Source organism: Carettochelys insculpta, chromosome 1 (assembly GCF_033958435.1).
Source record: "Carettochelys insculpta isolate YL-2023 chromosome 1, ASM3395843v1, whole genome shotgun sequence".
Taxonomy (NCBI): Eukaryota; Metazoa; Chordata; order Testudines; family Carettochelyidae; genus Carettochelys; species Carettochelys insculpta.
In genome coordinates this window covers 282,998,384-283,014,155 of record NC_134137.1, presented here as the reverse complement: position 1 = coordinate 283,014,155, position 15,772 = coordinate 282,998,384, and the positions used below count along the sequence as shown (strand labels likewise).

The 15,772-nt window shown below is 46.7% G+C and overlaps 1 protein-coding gene across 2 annotated transcripts in view; it reads left to right on the top strand.

The window, feature by feature from the left end:
• Positions 1-14,765: 14,765 nt before the first annotated feature.
• Positions 14,766-15,772, top strand: part of SLC25A17 (solute carrier family 25 member 17) — a 65,906-nt gene continuing 64,899 nt past the window's right edge. For both annotated transcript variants that reach the window (XM_075009616.1, XM_075009607.1), the window contains exon 1: positions 14,766-14,933. In XM_075009616.1, coding sequence (XP_074865717.1) covers positions 14,769-14,933 — 165 coding nt within the window. In that variant the 5' untranslated portion in view covers positions 14,766-14,768. The remainder of the gene's footprint in view (positions 14,934-15,772) is intronic.

The window sequence follows — 15,772 nt, the reverse complement described above, 5'->3', positions numbered from 1 at the left end:
TTCCTTTATTTTAAAGTTAAGTAACCAATTTGAAAACGCTATCTTCATGCATTTTAGTTTCATTTTAATTTCCATTCAGATGCAGCTTAATACATGAATGAAGAAGAAAATCTAATAAATTAAGGCTACATGTACATTAGCCCAAATCTTCGAAATGGCCAAATTCAGCGCCTCATTAGCATGCTGTCGACTGTGGCACTTCCAATGTGCTGCGGCTAGCTGCTGCTCAGCTTGTCCAGACAGGGCTGCTTTTTGAAAGGACCCTGCCAACTTTGAATCCCCTTATTCCTATCTGCTGATAGGAATAAGGGAATTTTGAAGTTCCCAGAGTCCTTCAAAAAGGAGCCCTGTCTGCTCAAGCTGTATGGCAGCAAGCCGTGGCAATTTCCAAGTGCCGCAGCTGGCGGTATGCTAATGAGGCACTGAATATGTATTTCAGCACCTCATTACTAATCTTTGAAATGGCCATTTGCATGGCCATTTCAAATATTTGGGCTAGTGTACACATGGCCTAAATATAAATTAAAATCTGGATAATTGCATGTTAAGCAATATAACTGCTTAATTATGTATAGATATATACAGTGAATGTGTAGATTAGTTAAAAGAAATACCAAAGTTATGGGAAAGGTTATGTTTTACGTAGTTGCGGGCAACATTTTAATGAAAACCATGCAAAGAAAATCAATTCTTCTTAAGGGAAATAAAAAGTAAACATGCAAAACAAGATCAAAATCAAATATTTAAATCCAGGTTCCTGTTGCTCTTTTAAATAATGATTTAAGATCAGTGTTTTAAATTATTTTGATTAAAGTAATCCCCCGTGGATGGTATTTTAGGAGAGTATACCTCCCAAGAGGTGACCAGCTTGCCTGAGGCTGACAGTCTTTGGCTATGTCTGCATGTACTAAAATCTTCGAAATGGCCAAATTGAAGAATAATAATGAGGCGCTGAAATGCATATTCAGTGCCTCATTAGCATGCCAGCAGCAGTGGCACTTTGAAAGTGCCACGGTTCACTCATCTACATGGGGTTCCTTTTCAAAAGGACTCTGCCAATATGGAAATCCCCTTATTTGTATCAGATGATAGGAATAAGGGGATTTCAATGTTGGTGGGGTCCTTTCGAAAAGCACCCCTGTACAGACGAGCTGTGGGTGAGTGAACCGTGGCACTTTCAAAGTGCTACGGCTGCTGGCATGCTAATGAGGTGCTGAATATGCATTTCAGCACCTCATTAGTATTCTTTGATTTGGCCATTAGCATGGCCATTTTGAAGTTTAGCATGTGTAGACGTAGCCTTTGTGAGCCTACCAAGACTTAAGATTTTTGGATCTGGGGCTGCATATGTCTTAATCATACTTCCAGGAAACTGACAAAGGGATCCACCACATTAGAGCTCTGCCAAGGAAACTGAAGAGAGAGCTTTTGGTAGGCTCTCCCACAGTATCCTTGCCAGCAAGTTAAAAAAAATATGGATTAGTTAAATGGACTATAAGATGGATAGAATGGCAGCTAGATTGTCAAGCTCAACAGTTTGTCTGGTTGGCAGCCAGTATCAAGAGGAGTACCCCAAGGGTTGTTTTTGGGGCTCGTTTTGTTCAACATTTTTATTAATGGCCTGGATGAGGGGATGGATTGCACCCTCAACAAATTTGCAGATGACACTAAACTAGGGGGAAGAGAAACTGATATGTTAGAGGGGAGGGCTAGGGTCTAGAGAGACCTAGACAAGTGGGAGGATAGAATCAAAAGAAATCTGGTGTTAAATGAGGACAAGTGCAGAGTCCTTTGCTTAGGACAGAGGAGGCCCAAGCACTGCTACTGGATGGGAACCAACTGGCTAAGTAGCAGTTCTGCAGAAAAGGAGCTGGGGATTGCAGTGAATGAGAAGCTGGATATGAGCCAACACTATGCCTTTTTAGTTAAGAAGGCTAACAGCGTGCATTAGTAGGAGCATTGCCAGCCGATATAGAGGACTGATTATACCCCTTTATTTGGCACTGGTGAGGCTACATTTGGAGTACTGTATCTGTTGTCAGGCACCTACCAGAACAGTTCTCGGACATCCAATCTGCACCCTTTGATGTAAATGACTTCGGCCGTGTGCGCGTGTGCTCTTGGAAAGCAGTATAGACTGTGCGGTTAGCCATCAAGGCCGATCTTGGAGAGCCCCCCAGAACCACAAATCAAGCGAGATACAGAGGCACTGGAGCCAGGTTTATTGTCATTGACATGTGGTCTCCAACACTCTCATGAGGCTCCAGTATGACTCAACAGTTTACATTGGTACATGCATACGCTGTGACAATGGACGTGACTCAGTTGACGGCGAGGGGGCTCCTTCATCCTCTAGGTCACTCGACACAGCCACAGTTACACACACTTTTATACACAGGTATAAACAAGTTACATATCCAGGTACAACCCCCTCATTGTAATACATTGACACCCCTTAATGTAACTAGATCTACCCATTAACTTGGGAAATAATGGTGGTACCATCAAAACAACACTATCCATCATGCTGTCATTATTACCTGTTCCTGAACATGGGTCAGAATGTACCTAGTGATAAGCTGTTATCTATGGGGAGGGTATGGAGAGTGCATGGTACTAAGCAGGATGTGTTCATGTGTATCACTAAGCACCTGGCTCTGGGTGCTTTTAGGTGTTTTTAAGTGCTTTTAGGCCCTGTGACTTATCAGCTCTGTCTCTTACTGCATTTTTGTGGGCAGAATCTACCTAGCAGAGTCTTTGCTTTACCCCACCATCGTTCAGGCTTGAGGTCTTTAGCTTTGCTGTATGTTAACAAGGCATTGCCTGTTGTTCTAGGCCTTTAGCCTTACACCAAGCCTCTCTTTACTACAGTGTCCAATTCTGGGGCCTCCATTTTAAATGATGCAGATGCACTGGACAGCATAGTGGAGGATGACAAAAATGTTTATGGAGCTAAAGCATGTGATTTATGAAGAGAGGCTAAGAGATTTGGGCTTATTTAGTCTACAAAAGAGAAGAGGGGCGGCATAGCTCAGTGGTTTGAGCGTTGGCCTGCTAAGCCCCATGTTGTGAGCTCAATCTTTGAGGAGGTCACTTAGGGGTTTGGGATAAATTAAATTAAAAAACCTGTCAGGAATGGTGCTTGATCCTGCTAAGAGGACAGGGGACTGGACTTGATGACCTCCTGAGGTCCCTTCCAGCTCTATGACATGTGTATCTCCATATTAAAGAGGGAGGGGGCATTTGGTAGCAGCCTTCAACTACCTGAGAGGGTTCCCAAAGCAGAAAAAGACAGGAGTAAGTTGTGGGGGAGGCCTGAGTTAGACATTAGGAAAAACTGTTTCACAAGGAGAGTAGTGAAGCTCTGGAACTGGTTACCTAGGGAGCTGGTACAATCTCCTTTCCTAGAGGTTTTTTGTTCCCCACTTAATGAAGCCCTGACTGGGATGATTTAGTTGAGAGTGGTTCTGCTTTCAGGAGGGGATTGGACTGAATGATCTCCTGAGTTCCCTTCCAAATCCTATGATTCTATTGAGCTAGGCTGGGAGGTGGTTAACAGTGCCTCAGGCATGGTATTCCTGAGTATGCCTTGGGATGTCAAGCATCCTGGACATTGTGCATGGGTGACTAAGGGTTGAGGAGTCAGAAGAAATGTTGCTGCTCTGGGATGAGGGTTGAGCAGATGCTGACAACTTCTAGGCCTAGCTTCTTCAACCTCATGCAGTCCTCCCTGGCCTTCTTCAGAGTGGAAGGACATCACAGAGAAATCAGCATCATCTCAGCTGAGTAGAAGCAACTCTTCAGTGTTATAGTTGGGGAAATACCACATAAGGGGGCTGTCCTAATCTGTGTGGGACCAGTATCTTGCTGGCATGGGAGATTTAGGATGCTGGAGCGTGGGTTTTTAAAGCAATAAATATTGTTGCTTCATTTGCGGGCAAAAGAATTGCTGCATCCTGTTCTCCTCCCCTCAGGCATATGCTGTCCAAGACAGATTTCAAGCTGGGGGAAAAATGTTTTAAATGTGCAAGTGGTGATTTATATTAGTGTATCCTGCTGCCTGCATGCAAAACATGGATTATTGAGAGCTCTGCACAAATACAACGTTTGTACCCAAATCTGCAAAAATGAGCCACAGATACCAACATTCATACCTGCAGATATAGATTCCCTCAGCTATAAGCAGTTATCTGCAAATATACATAGTTCTAGACATAAAGTTTGTATTTGTATCTGCAAAAATGAGCAGCAGATACCTGTGGATTTGCAGGTCTCTAATTACAGTACTCCAAAACAAGAACTGTAGCAGCAGGAATGACCCAAGCATAGTTGTGGAATGTATATGTAACCATGCTTTTTGTCAAGCTAGATAGTACGTTTAGAGGCAGTCAAAACTTAAAGATTGGCTTCAGCAACTAGTCCACTATATGCCTTGTGTTGAGCACATATATAAAGTTTCTTGGAAGTACAGCTCTAGCTGCTATGGGTGCAAGGGATTGGGGATGTAAAGACACATCTGAGTGGTTCTATATCACTTCATTCTAATTCAGAATTCTGTTTATGTTGGCCTGAATTTTACTCCACAGCTGGGTAATGATGCAAAAAGACTTCTTATTGTATAGAGCTCCACACTGCAAGGTGTGTCATCAGAATCAACTTCTCATGTGGTCTGGCAAGCTTTCTAATTGCAGAAAAACAAGCACTCTCGAGCTGCTCCTTCTCCAGTGATCCATACCCTCCTCTCTTCATCATTTGCTCTTTCTTCCACTTTGCTGACTGGCTCATTTTCACTGGGCTGGGGCAGGAGGTTGGGGTTTGGGAGGAGGTGAGAGGCCCAGCTGGTTGGTGATGTGCTCTGGAGTGGAGCCAAGGATGAAGGGTTTGGGGTGCAGGAGGGCTCTGGAATGGGAGGGCTGAGGAGTTTAGCATGTCAGATGGGGCTCTGGGCAGAGCTTTGGAGAGCAGGAGGAGATGAGGGCTCTAGCATGGGGCCAGAATTGAGATCAGAGAGTAGAAGGAGGCTGTGGCTTGGGGCAGGGTGTTGGGATGTAGGAAGGAGTAAGGGCTTTGGCTGGGCGTGTGGGGTCTGAGGTAGAGACAGAGATGAGGGTTTTGGGTTCAGGAAGGGGGTCCTGGCTGGGGATGGGGATGGGGGTTTGGAGTGCATGAACAGGTTTTGGGTTAATGCAGAAGTGGGGTGTGTAGGAGGGAATGATGGCTCTGGGTTGCTTGTGGGCTCTGGGATGGGCTCAGGGACAAGGGGTGCAGGAGACAGTGCAGGGTATGATATCTGGGAGGGAGTTTGGGTTCTGACCTGGGGCAGGGAGTTTGGGCATGGGTGGAGCAGATGCGACTGTATCTAAGGACTTCACTATAAATGGTGGGTCATGTGGTGTGTGCTGGATGGAAGCTGGAGGGAAATGTTAGTCTATAAGGTGCCACAGGACCCTTCGTTGCTGTTACAGAAAAGTTTTGAGCATGAGCTTTCGTGAGCACAGACTCACTTCATCAGATGCTGGTCTTGGAAATCTGCAGGGCCAGGTCTAAATAAGCCAGAGCAAGGGTGGGGATAACAAGGTTAGCTCAGTCAGCAAGGGTGAGGCTTACTACCAGCAGTTGATCTGGCGGTGTGAACACCAAGGGTATAAAGTGCCACAGGACCCTTCGTTGCTATTACAGATCCAGACTAACACGGCTACCCCTCCGATACTTGACTCCATTGAAATACTCACTGACAGGTTTATGTGTATTTAGATTCCTAATGTCTGCTCGGTGCCCATTCATTGTATGGTGCAGTGTTTTTCCAGTTTGTCCGATATACATAGCCGAGGGGCATTGCTGGCACATGATGGCATATATAACATTGGCAGAGGTACAGGAGAACGAGCGCCTGATCTTGTAATTAATGCAGTTAGGTTAATCTGGATATTATTTCCAGAATAAATATTTGGACAAGGTTGGCACTGTGGTTTGTTGCAAGGAGAAGTTCCAGAATTAGTATTACTGTGGTATGGCCTGTGGTTGCTAGTGAAAATTTTTTCCTGAGGTTAGATGGTTGTCTATAGGAGAGAACAGGCCTCTCGGAATGTAGCATGTTCCGGTATAGGTTGTAGGTTCTTGATGATATGCTGCAGGGGTTTGAGCTGGGGCCTATAAGTAATGACAACTGGTGTTCTGTTACCAATATTCTTGGGCTTATCTTGAGGTAGGTGTGGTTTCTGGGTATTCATCTGGCCCTGTCAATCTGTGGGTATTTTTTTTTAAACTTCTCCCAGTGGGTAATTAAGTTTTATGAATGCTTAGTAGAGATCTTGAAGTTTTTGGTGTCTCTCAGTAGGATCAGAACAGATGCAATTGAATCTAAGGGCTTGACTAGAAGCAATGGATCATGTGGTATGTGCTGAATGGAAGTTGGAGGCATGTAAGTAAGTGTAGCAATCACTGGGTTTCTGGTAGAGAGCAGTACTGATCTGGCCATCAGTGATTTGTAGTGTGTGTCCAGGAAATGTATATCTTGTGTGGAATAGTCAAGGCTGAGATTGATGGTGGGGTACAGGTTGTTAAAATCTCTGTGGATTTATCATGGGTCCAAACGATAAAGATATCAATGTAGTGTAAGTATAGGAGAGATAATAGGGGATGAGAGCTGAGGAAATGTTGTTCTAAGTCAGCCATAAAAATGTTAGCATACTGTGGGACCATGCGGGTGCCCATAGCAGTGCCGCTAATCTGGAGATGTAAGTTATCCCGAAACTGGAAATATTGTGGGTGATAACAAAGTTACATAGGTCAGCCACCAGATCAGTTGTGGTAACATCAGGGATGATATTCCTGGTTACTTGTAGTCCATAATCATGAAGACTCTGGAAGAATTCCACAGAGATTTTAATAACCTGCACCCCACCATCAATCTCAGCCCTGACCACTGCACATGAATGATACATTTCCTGGACACCACAGTACAAATCACTGATGGTCAGATCAATACCGCTCTCTACTGGAAACCCACTAACTGCTACACTTACCTACATGCCTCCAGCTTCCATCCAGCACACACCACGGCTGCGTCTACACGTGCACGCTACTTCGAAGTAGGGGCGCCAACTTCGAAATAGCGCCCGTGACGGCTACACGTGTTGGGCGCTATTTCGAAGTTGAAATCGACGTTAGGCGGCGAGACGTCAAAGTCGCTAACCCCATGAGGGGATGGGAATAGCGCCCTACTTCGAAGTTGAACGTCGAAGTAGGGCACGTGTAGCCGATCCGCGTCCCGCAACATCAAAATAGCGGGGTCCGCCATGGTGGCCATCAGCTGAGGGGTTGAGAGACGCTCTCTCTCCAGCCCCTGCGGGGCTCTGTGGTCACCGTGTGCAGCAGCCCTTAGCCCAGGGCTTCTGGTTGCTGCTGCAGCAGCTGGGGATCCATGCTGCATGCACAGGGTCTGCAACCAGTTGTGGGCTCTATGGATCTTGTGTTGTTTAGTGCAGCTGTGTCTGGGAGGGGCCCTTTAAGGGAGCGGCTTGCTGTTGAGTCCGCCCTGTGACCCTGTCTGCAGCTGTTCCTGGCACCCTTATTTCAATGTGTGCTACTTTGGCGTGTAGACGTTCCCTCGCAGCGCCTATTTCCATGTGGTGCTGCCCAACGTCGAAGTTGAACGTCGACGTTGCCAGCCCTGGAGGACGTGTAGACGTTATTCATCGAAATAGCCTAAGCTATTTCAATGTAGTGTGCACGTGTAGACGTAGCCCACATGACCCATCATTTATAGTGAAGTCCTTAGATACAGTCGCATCTGCTCCACTCCTACTGACAGAGACCAAAAACTTCAAGATCCCTACCAAGCATTCATAAAATTTAATTACCCATCAAGAGAAGTGACAAAACAGATTGACAGGGCCAGAGGAATACCCAGAAACCAACTACCTCAAGGTAAGCCCAAGAAGATAAATAACAGAATACCACTTTTCATTACCCATAGCCTGTGAGGGAACCACACCCCACAGAATTGTAACCTTATGGAGAGCAAGTATGTCGGCAGTTGGATCAATGCCTTTATGTTTCCCAGCGACTGAGGTTCATCCAGGATCAGCCTACAGCAGCAGGCTAATTCAGTACCTGGGGTTAATCAGCCACCTGCAACCCATTAAGGCCCACGGAACCTTTAAAAGGCTTTCCTCAGGTAAGGACAGGAAGGAAGAAAGGGGATAGACCAGGAAGGAGGGAAGAGCTGCAGAGGAGAGCATGCAAGAGGAAACTGCAGCAGCCAGTAGAAGGTACTGGGGAAAGCATCTGGGGAAGTATCCCAGGGAGGAAGGTGGTTCACTTTGGGCTGAGGGAGACAGCCCCTCCAGCAGCAGCAGCTACCTAGGGTCCCCAGGCTGGAACCTGGATTGAGTGGGAAGGGACTGAATTTCCCCCACACTGCCTGTCACAGTCAGAACAGAATTTGGAAGGAACAGGAGGAGACCCAACATCCCTGGGGGGGACCCCGCCCCCACCATTTATGACTGTGCCCATGATGAGAGGGTCTCCATAGGCTGTGCCCTGCCCCTGGGAAAAGTGAGAGAGAGCGAGAGAGCAAAAAGGGTGCAGCATGACTCTGAGGCATTTCTTTGCCACAAAGCACAGGACTCACAAGGAGTTGCTCAGGACTCTGTCACAAGCCCCCAGCTCAAACCTCTGCAGTGCATCATCAAAAACCTACAACCTATACTGAAACGTGATGCTATGTTCCAAGAAGCTCTAGGTGAGAGGCCTGGTCTCTCCTCTAGATAGCCATCTAACTGCAGGAAAATCTTCACTAGCAACCACAGGCCCCATACCAGAGTAATACAAGGAAAAGTTCCAGGCTTAGTAACAAACCCCGCTGCCAACTTTGTCCACATATTCATTCTGGCGATACCATCACTGGACCTAACCTTGTTAATTACAAGATCGGGGGCTCATTCTCCTGTACCTCTACCAATGTTCTATATGCCATCATGTGCCAGCAATGCCCCTCTGCTATATATTGGACAAACTGGAAAAACATTTCCCCAAAGAATTAATGGGCACTGAGCAGTCTTCAGCAATCTGAAGACGCAAACATGTCAGTGAGCATTTCAAGGGATTGGGCCATTCTGTTAAAGACCTGAGAATATGTGTCTTACAACGAAGACTTTAACAGCAGATCACAAAAGGAGATGTGTGAACTGGAGTTAATGCTCTAATTCCATAATTAATGTTGGCCTTATTAGAAACCACACTATAAAGACAGTATCCCTACCTTTTGATATTTGTAATGATTTCAGGCAGGACACTTACTATTTTGCACCCCTTCACTTCAGTTCTATGTATGTGATTTGTCAGTTTTTACTTCAATTTTTTTTGGATCTGTGTTATAACATTTCCAGGACAGAAATTACTGTTTTATGTCTCCAGATCTGAGGAAGAGGGTCTGCCCCCTGAAAGCTCATCACCTTATAAATTATTTCATTAGTCTTTAAAGTGCTACATGACTGCTGGTTTATTTGACTTGAATACGGCCTAAAATGGCTACCTCTCTGTTACTATTTAAGCTGACCCTGGGTACTTGAGAACTGTTAAAATAAAACAGATTTGGAGCCCTACAAAGGGTCAAACTCTCAACCCCTGTGCTCTTACCACAGAGTTATTGTGGGGGTATAAGCTCCCAAAAACAGACTTCAAATGGCTCCTAGGAAGCAGTAATATGTACCTCTGCCTCCTAGGAGATGTGTGGCCAGGGGTTTCCATCAGTGATTGATGTAGGCTGAGCACTTGAGTAACCACCCTAAAGAGATCCACATGCTTCCCAGCTGATTAGCAGTGCTCCTACAGTCAGCCTGTATTTCTAATGGTGGTGTACATCCACACATGCCTTGGTGCACATAACATTTATTCTGCACATGCCTAGAAGAAAATAGAGGGGACAGTGGCCCCCCTGCAGCTTACATTGCCTGTAGTTCCAGGCTAATGAGAGCTGTAGGACCCGTATTTGGGGCAAGGCCAACATATGGAGTCCCTGTGGCTAACCCTCCATTTAGGATGGAGGTCTGCAACCGAAATAGTGAGAAGAGCCCCTTTCTTTTTTCCAAATTCAGTTACAACATCAATACTTCAGAGCTGCAATGCACATGGATGAGACAATCCATAATATATTAAAAATGGTCAAAATGTACTTTTTGTCACCCCTGCTTTAAGAAAAGTGAACACAATGATTTTTGTATCAGAGAGGTAGCAGAGTTAGTCTGTATCTTAAAAAACAAGACCACCTGCAACACCTCACATACCAACAGATATTCTGGAGCATAAACTTTTGTGGGCAAAACCCATTCAGGTATCTGACAAAGCAAGTCTTTGCCCATGAAAGCCTATGCTCCAAAATCTGTTGGTCTCTAGAAGGTCCCACAGGACTTCTTGTTGTTACACAATGGTTTGTACCAGTTAAAGTTGTTACCCCCATCCTGCAAACCTGCCCCTTCTCCCCTGCAGATTTATCCCTTTCAGCCCCAACCTGCCACCCACCCCCCACCTCCAGGTTTAAACTGCTTCAGAGCAGGAGGCAAGCCTTCCTTCATGGCTGCTGACACCTCCACACTGCTTCCCCTGCCGCTTCCTTCTCTGTGGGGCTCCAGCAGGCTCAGCTGCCCCCTCTCCCTAGCTCTCCTGAAGGTTCCCCCATGTACACATGTAACTACCCACAGGCAGACTGAAAGCTGGGACCTCTGGAGCTTTGTTCGGGTGCCTCTACAGCTTGAGCTAAAGGCCAGCTGGCTCTCAGTTTAGGCTATACAGGACACTCATTCTTTCTCTGTGAAGTGGCTGAGGTACCACTACATGGGACAGTGAAGCACACATAGGTGTGTGGGTTATGCAGTGGGCAGCCCCTTGCTCTGCTGGGTTTCTCTTCCTGGGCCCCCTGCACTGACAGCTGACCTCTGAAGGGCTTCCTGCCATAGCTGACTGCTCAGCAGTTCTGGTGGTGGCTGCTCCCCTTGCTTAAACACCTAAATTCAGTTTAAGCAGAGGCAGTCTCCAGAGCCACGGGTTGCTGATCCTTAACTTAGGAGCTGGAGGGACATGTTTGCTGCTTCCTGGGAGCCATGAGGAGCCAGGCATGGAGTCTGCCAGCCCTACTGCACCCACCACTTGGACTTTTAATGACCCATCAGCAGTGCATTTTTCAGCTGGGTTTCTGTCCTGGTCAAAAACTGGACATCTAGTAATCCTAACCATTAGGGTAAAAGTGATTGGTAGGTACCAGCACCACTCCCTACTCCTCCAACAGTTTTAGTGACATGGGGAAGGTGCCCAACCCATTCCCAGAAAAAACAGCTTGGGCACCTAGGACTCCCAACTCCAAGAAGTGGGTTCCCATTAGTGGCATGCTAAATGGAGCTACATTTCCTCCATGCAGCCTGGACTTAGGAGCCTATTTCTCAGCAAGGGGTGGGACTTAGCACATACCCCTCTCCCAAGCATCTCTCAAAAGTGCTTGCTTTTTATGGATCACATTCTGAGACACTTCTCTCTCCACTTTCTTATAGGAAACTAACTTTGTGGATCACAGTGTTGTTCCTGTGATTTTTATTTGGCTTCCACAAGTTAGGTGTAAAACTGCTGAACATTACAGGATTAAATTCTTTTGTGGAGTGTATTCTACCTAAGCTTAACAGAGGGTTTAAACTGCTTCATTAGCCTTAGAAAAGCCCTTTGGACTGGGACTGCCTGAACAGTCAGACCCAGAGATTGGATCTGATACCAGTAGCCTAGCAGATGGTTGGATACTGGGCCCAATAACTGTACTTCCCAGGCAGAGAGGTTGTAAAATATTTAGGACTAAGCAGTAGAATTTCCGCTCTCCTCCCCCCACCCGCCACAGAAATGACTATAGGCTGGGGCCTTAGTGGAGCTCTTTTTAATCTTCTGTTGAAAGGAGGATGGTGAGGGGGGATATTGGTGAACTGATTAAACTAATTTTGTCGGACTGTAGCTGCAAGGTTCTCTTTGAATACAGCCTGGAGAGCTATGTGGTCCAGGAAGTTGTCATTTGGTGAGTGTATTGTTTTTCTTTCCTATACTTGGTTACAGGGTGACCCTGGATGAGGCTTTAAGAAATGGGGTAGCCATGGTGTTATGATGACTTCAGAATTCCTCTTGCTTGAAAGTTTGGTTAAAATACTAAGAACTACAAAAGTAGAAAGAAAATGGAATGGGTGAGGATGTGAAAATGAAAGTGGGACATGAGAAGAGTGGAAATGGGAAATAAAAGTAGAAACAAGATAATGCAAAAGTAGGGTTAACTCTTATTAAAATTCCTTTACATAATATTTCCTTGGCAGATGTGGGGAAAAGTGAATTGCAGAACAGTGAGCAACTATATAACTGGAGGTGGTCAGGTTTGTGGGCATGAAAATATCCAAGTGACCAATCTGATTCTACAAAAGCTATTGTCTTTATTCCCTCTTTCCATTTTACAGGATCTGTTTAGATGAAGCTGCTGCTAGTTAGTGCAACAAACTTATGAAAATTTCAAATTGCCTGTTCAGTAGAGCAGTCCTGTTTCCATGTCTCCTCCAAACCCTTCCTGTGAACCCAGCAGTGAAGTCCTCAAGCAAGTTGACTCTCTCCAAATATAGTCCTAGTTTGGAAATATTCCGTCCGTTTTTTTACAAATGGTAAGTCTACAGGTGCATTTTTTGTAATTTGATGCCAGCAGCTAAGTTTCTCTTTTCTTTGCCAAAGGTGAATATTGGACCATGGCAGTAAAGCAGGACAAAAAGGAGCTTGTTTCAGGGTGGAAAATCAACAGTAAGCACTGAGGTGAGAGATAAGAAGGAAGTGGGAAAGGAAGCAGGTGAGAAGAGGGGAGGAATGGACAAAAGAGTGTGTAAGATATGAAGAGGCACTTTCTGGCCTAACCTTCAGGTAAGGGAGGAAGACCACAAAGGAGAGAGCCAAAACTTAGAATAAGAAATTATAGGACTTCAAGTAGGAAATACTACTTTAAATAAGCAACTTGGTCTTGCAGATACAGCCTAGAAAACATAGAAAATGTGTAGGGACTGGAACAAAGCACAAAAAGGAATGCAGAGGGATTTTTTTCCCCCTAACTCCATCCTCTATAGATCCTAACAAAAGAAGGTGATAGTAGGCAAAGAGGAGTACTGGTTGGCTGGAGAGTAAGACAGAACAGGCAGCCTTGGTGTTGCCAGTAACAGAGAGCTGTGCTCCTCTACACGATCAAAACAAAAAAGCAGTCCAGTAGCACTTTAAAGACTAACAAAACAATTTATTAGGTGACACAACTAGATCCATTCTTGACCTTCTCCATTCTGCTCTCTGATTTCCTCACCTGGATGATTTTATTTCTGATCTGCCAACCTTTATTACTATTTGGTTCTCTGCCTTAAATATTGTCTGTTCTGGTATGGCTAAGATCTGAAGAAGTGGGTCTGTCCTAGGAAAGCTAATAACCTAATTATTTTTAGTTTTTAAAGTGCTACTGGACTGCTTTCTCGTTTGTGTTGCCAGTTCATTTATTGGTGCCTCTCTTAAAGCCTGAAGCTCTGAGAGGCTTGCAATTGGACAAAACCTGCAGTTTTAATTTACAAAAATCTAGTCTCCATGGTGGCAGAGGAAAAGCTAGAAAATTGAAACCATGGGCAACCTAAAGGTGTGTGTGTGGTTTGTTTTTTCTTTAAAGGCAAAACAAGACACCTAGATCCCTTTAAAACACTTTTTGACTCATGACTCAACACCTGGAGTTGGCATCCTTTGCTGTCCCTTTCCCAAACTTGTTTCTCCAACAACTGGCCTGTTTTTTTTTTTTGTTTTTTTTTTGACACTGTAAATCTGTCAAGCTCCCATCAGACATTGCAGGGAGAAGGATTTTTTTCAGAACTGCCAGACCCAAATTATTAAAAACCTTATGTTTGCCCTGTCTCCCAAATTAATAGGCTTATATCACCTTTAAGATTATTAAATGTTGTCTTATTTACCTTCTGCGTTTTGAGCTAGTTGGGTACACCTGACTCATTTTCAGTCTTTAAGAGGGGGGAGGATGAATATGAACGCTTGAGCTATTCCCTACTTACAAGCTGCTGGAGGCAGGGATTTTAAGAAACCCTAAGTATTGTGGCAGACGCTAATACTAAGCGTGGGCAACTGGGGGTGGGGCGGAGTAGAGTGCATTTCGGGGGCAGGCATGGCGTAGGGTAGGGATGCTTGACTTGGGCAGGGTTTGGGCGTGTTGCTGCCGAGGACAGCCTTGTAGGTAAGGGGGGCGGGGAAGGAGCCTGGCTCCGTGGGCAGTGACTCAGGGCAGCTGCCTGTTAGCGACGCACGGCAGTTATGGGAGAGCCGCTCGCCCCCGGCGGTATCGCAGGGAGAGGCGGGAGCGAGGTGCCCCGTGGGGTATTACAGCTGCCCTCAGTAGGAGCAGGTCTCTACCAGCCCCGGCTGTCATTTTTCCCGACCGGACACCAACCGCCGTAAGGACGCCCAGTCCATCCGGTCGGAAGAGTGGCAACGCTTCCCGCCACCCTCTGCCTGGCCGCTGAGCCCGCCTCTTGCAGCCCACGTGACTACCCGCAGCGGGACATAGGACCGCGGCGCTCGCAAGCGCTCGAGCTCAGGTCGGCGCGGGGCGGTGCCAGCGAACAAAAGACCCGAGCTGATTGGCTGGACGCGGCGAATCAGGGGAGGCGGGCCTTGGTGGCAGTAGGTCCAGTCGCCGCAGGATCAGCGATCACGTGCCCCACGAAGCCATGGCGCGGCAGGACGGGGGTACGAGAGGCAGAGTCCCCTCCTGGCCGGCCGTCTCGCGGCCCTCTGGCGCGCAGCCCCAGTTTGCGGCAATCCCCACGGGAGCCCCAGCCATGGGGGCGGTGTCTTCCTACGAGAGCTTGGTCCATGCCGTGGCCGGGGCTGTGGTAAGTGCGGGGGCAGGGGAGGCGGGGTCCCGGGCAGGGCCCCGCCAAGCTGCCCCTCTCACAGATCGCTTCCCGTAGCCGAACGGCGGGTCGCCGGCGCTGGCGAGGACGTGATGGGGTCCCGGCAGGACGGGGCTGGCTGTGGAGAGTGGCTCCTATTCCCCAGGGCAGGTAGAAGTTGTTCTGTGGGCCCGAACCTGGGGTGCTGAACTTGTTTCTGCTGGGGATGTTATTCACTCAGACTCCATCGGAGCCCCGACCTGGATTATTCTGTTTCCTTCCCAAAATCCACAAACCTGAAAACCCCAGACACCCTATCACTCTCTGGGAATTGGCAGCCTTAGCACCGGACTATCGAATTATGTAGATTCCCTCCTCGACCCCTATGCCACCAACACTCCCAGCTGTCGCCAAGATTCCACTCACTTCCTGGGGAAGTTACAGAACACCAGATGGTGTACCTGAGTGAATAAGGTTTGGAGTAGAAGCAGGTCGTTCCTTAAGTAGATGGTAACAGAGAGGAAGCTGTGCTAGTCTATATGCTATCAAAACAAAAAACAGTCAAGTAGCACCTTATTAGGTGAGCTTTTGTGGGACAGACCCACGTCTTCAGACCATAGCCATACCAGAGTAGACTCAATATTTAAGGCACAGAGAACCAAAAACAGTAAGCAAGGAGGACAAATCAGAAAAAGATAATCAAGGTGAGCAAATCAGAGAGTGGAGCGGTGAGGGGGGAGGTAAAGAATTACACTAAGCCAAGTATGCAGACGAGCCCCTGTAACAGCAACAAAGGGTCCTGTGGCACCTTGCAGACTAAAAGAGAAGTTTTGAGCATA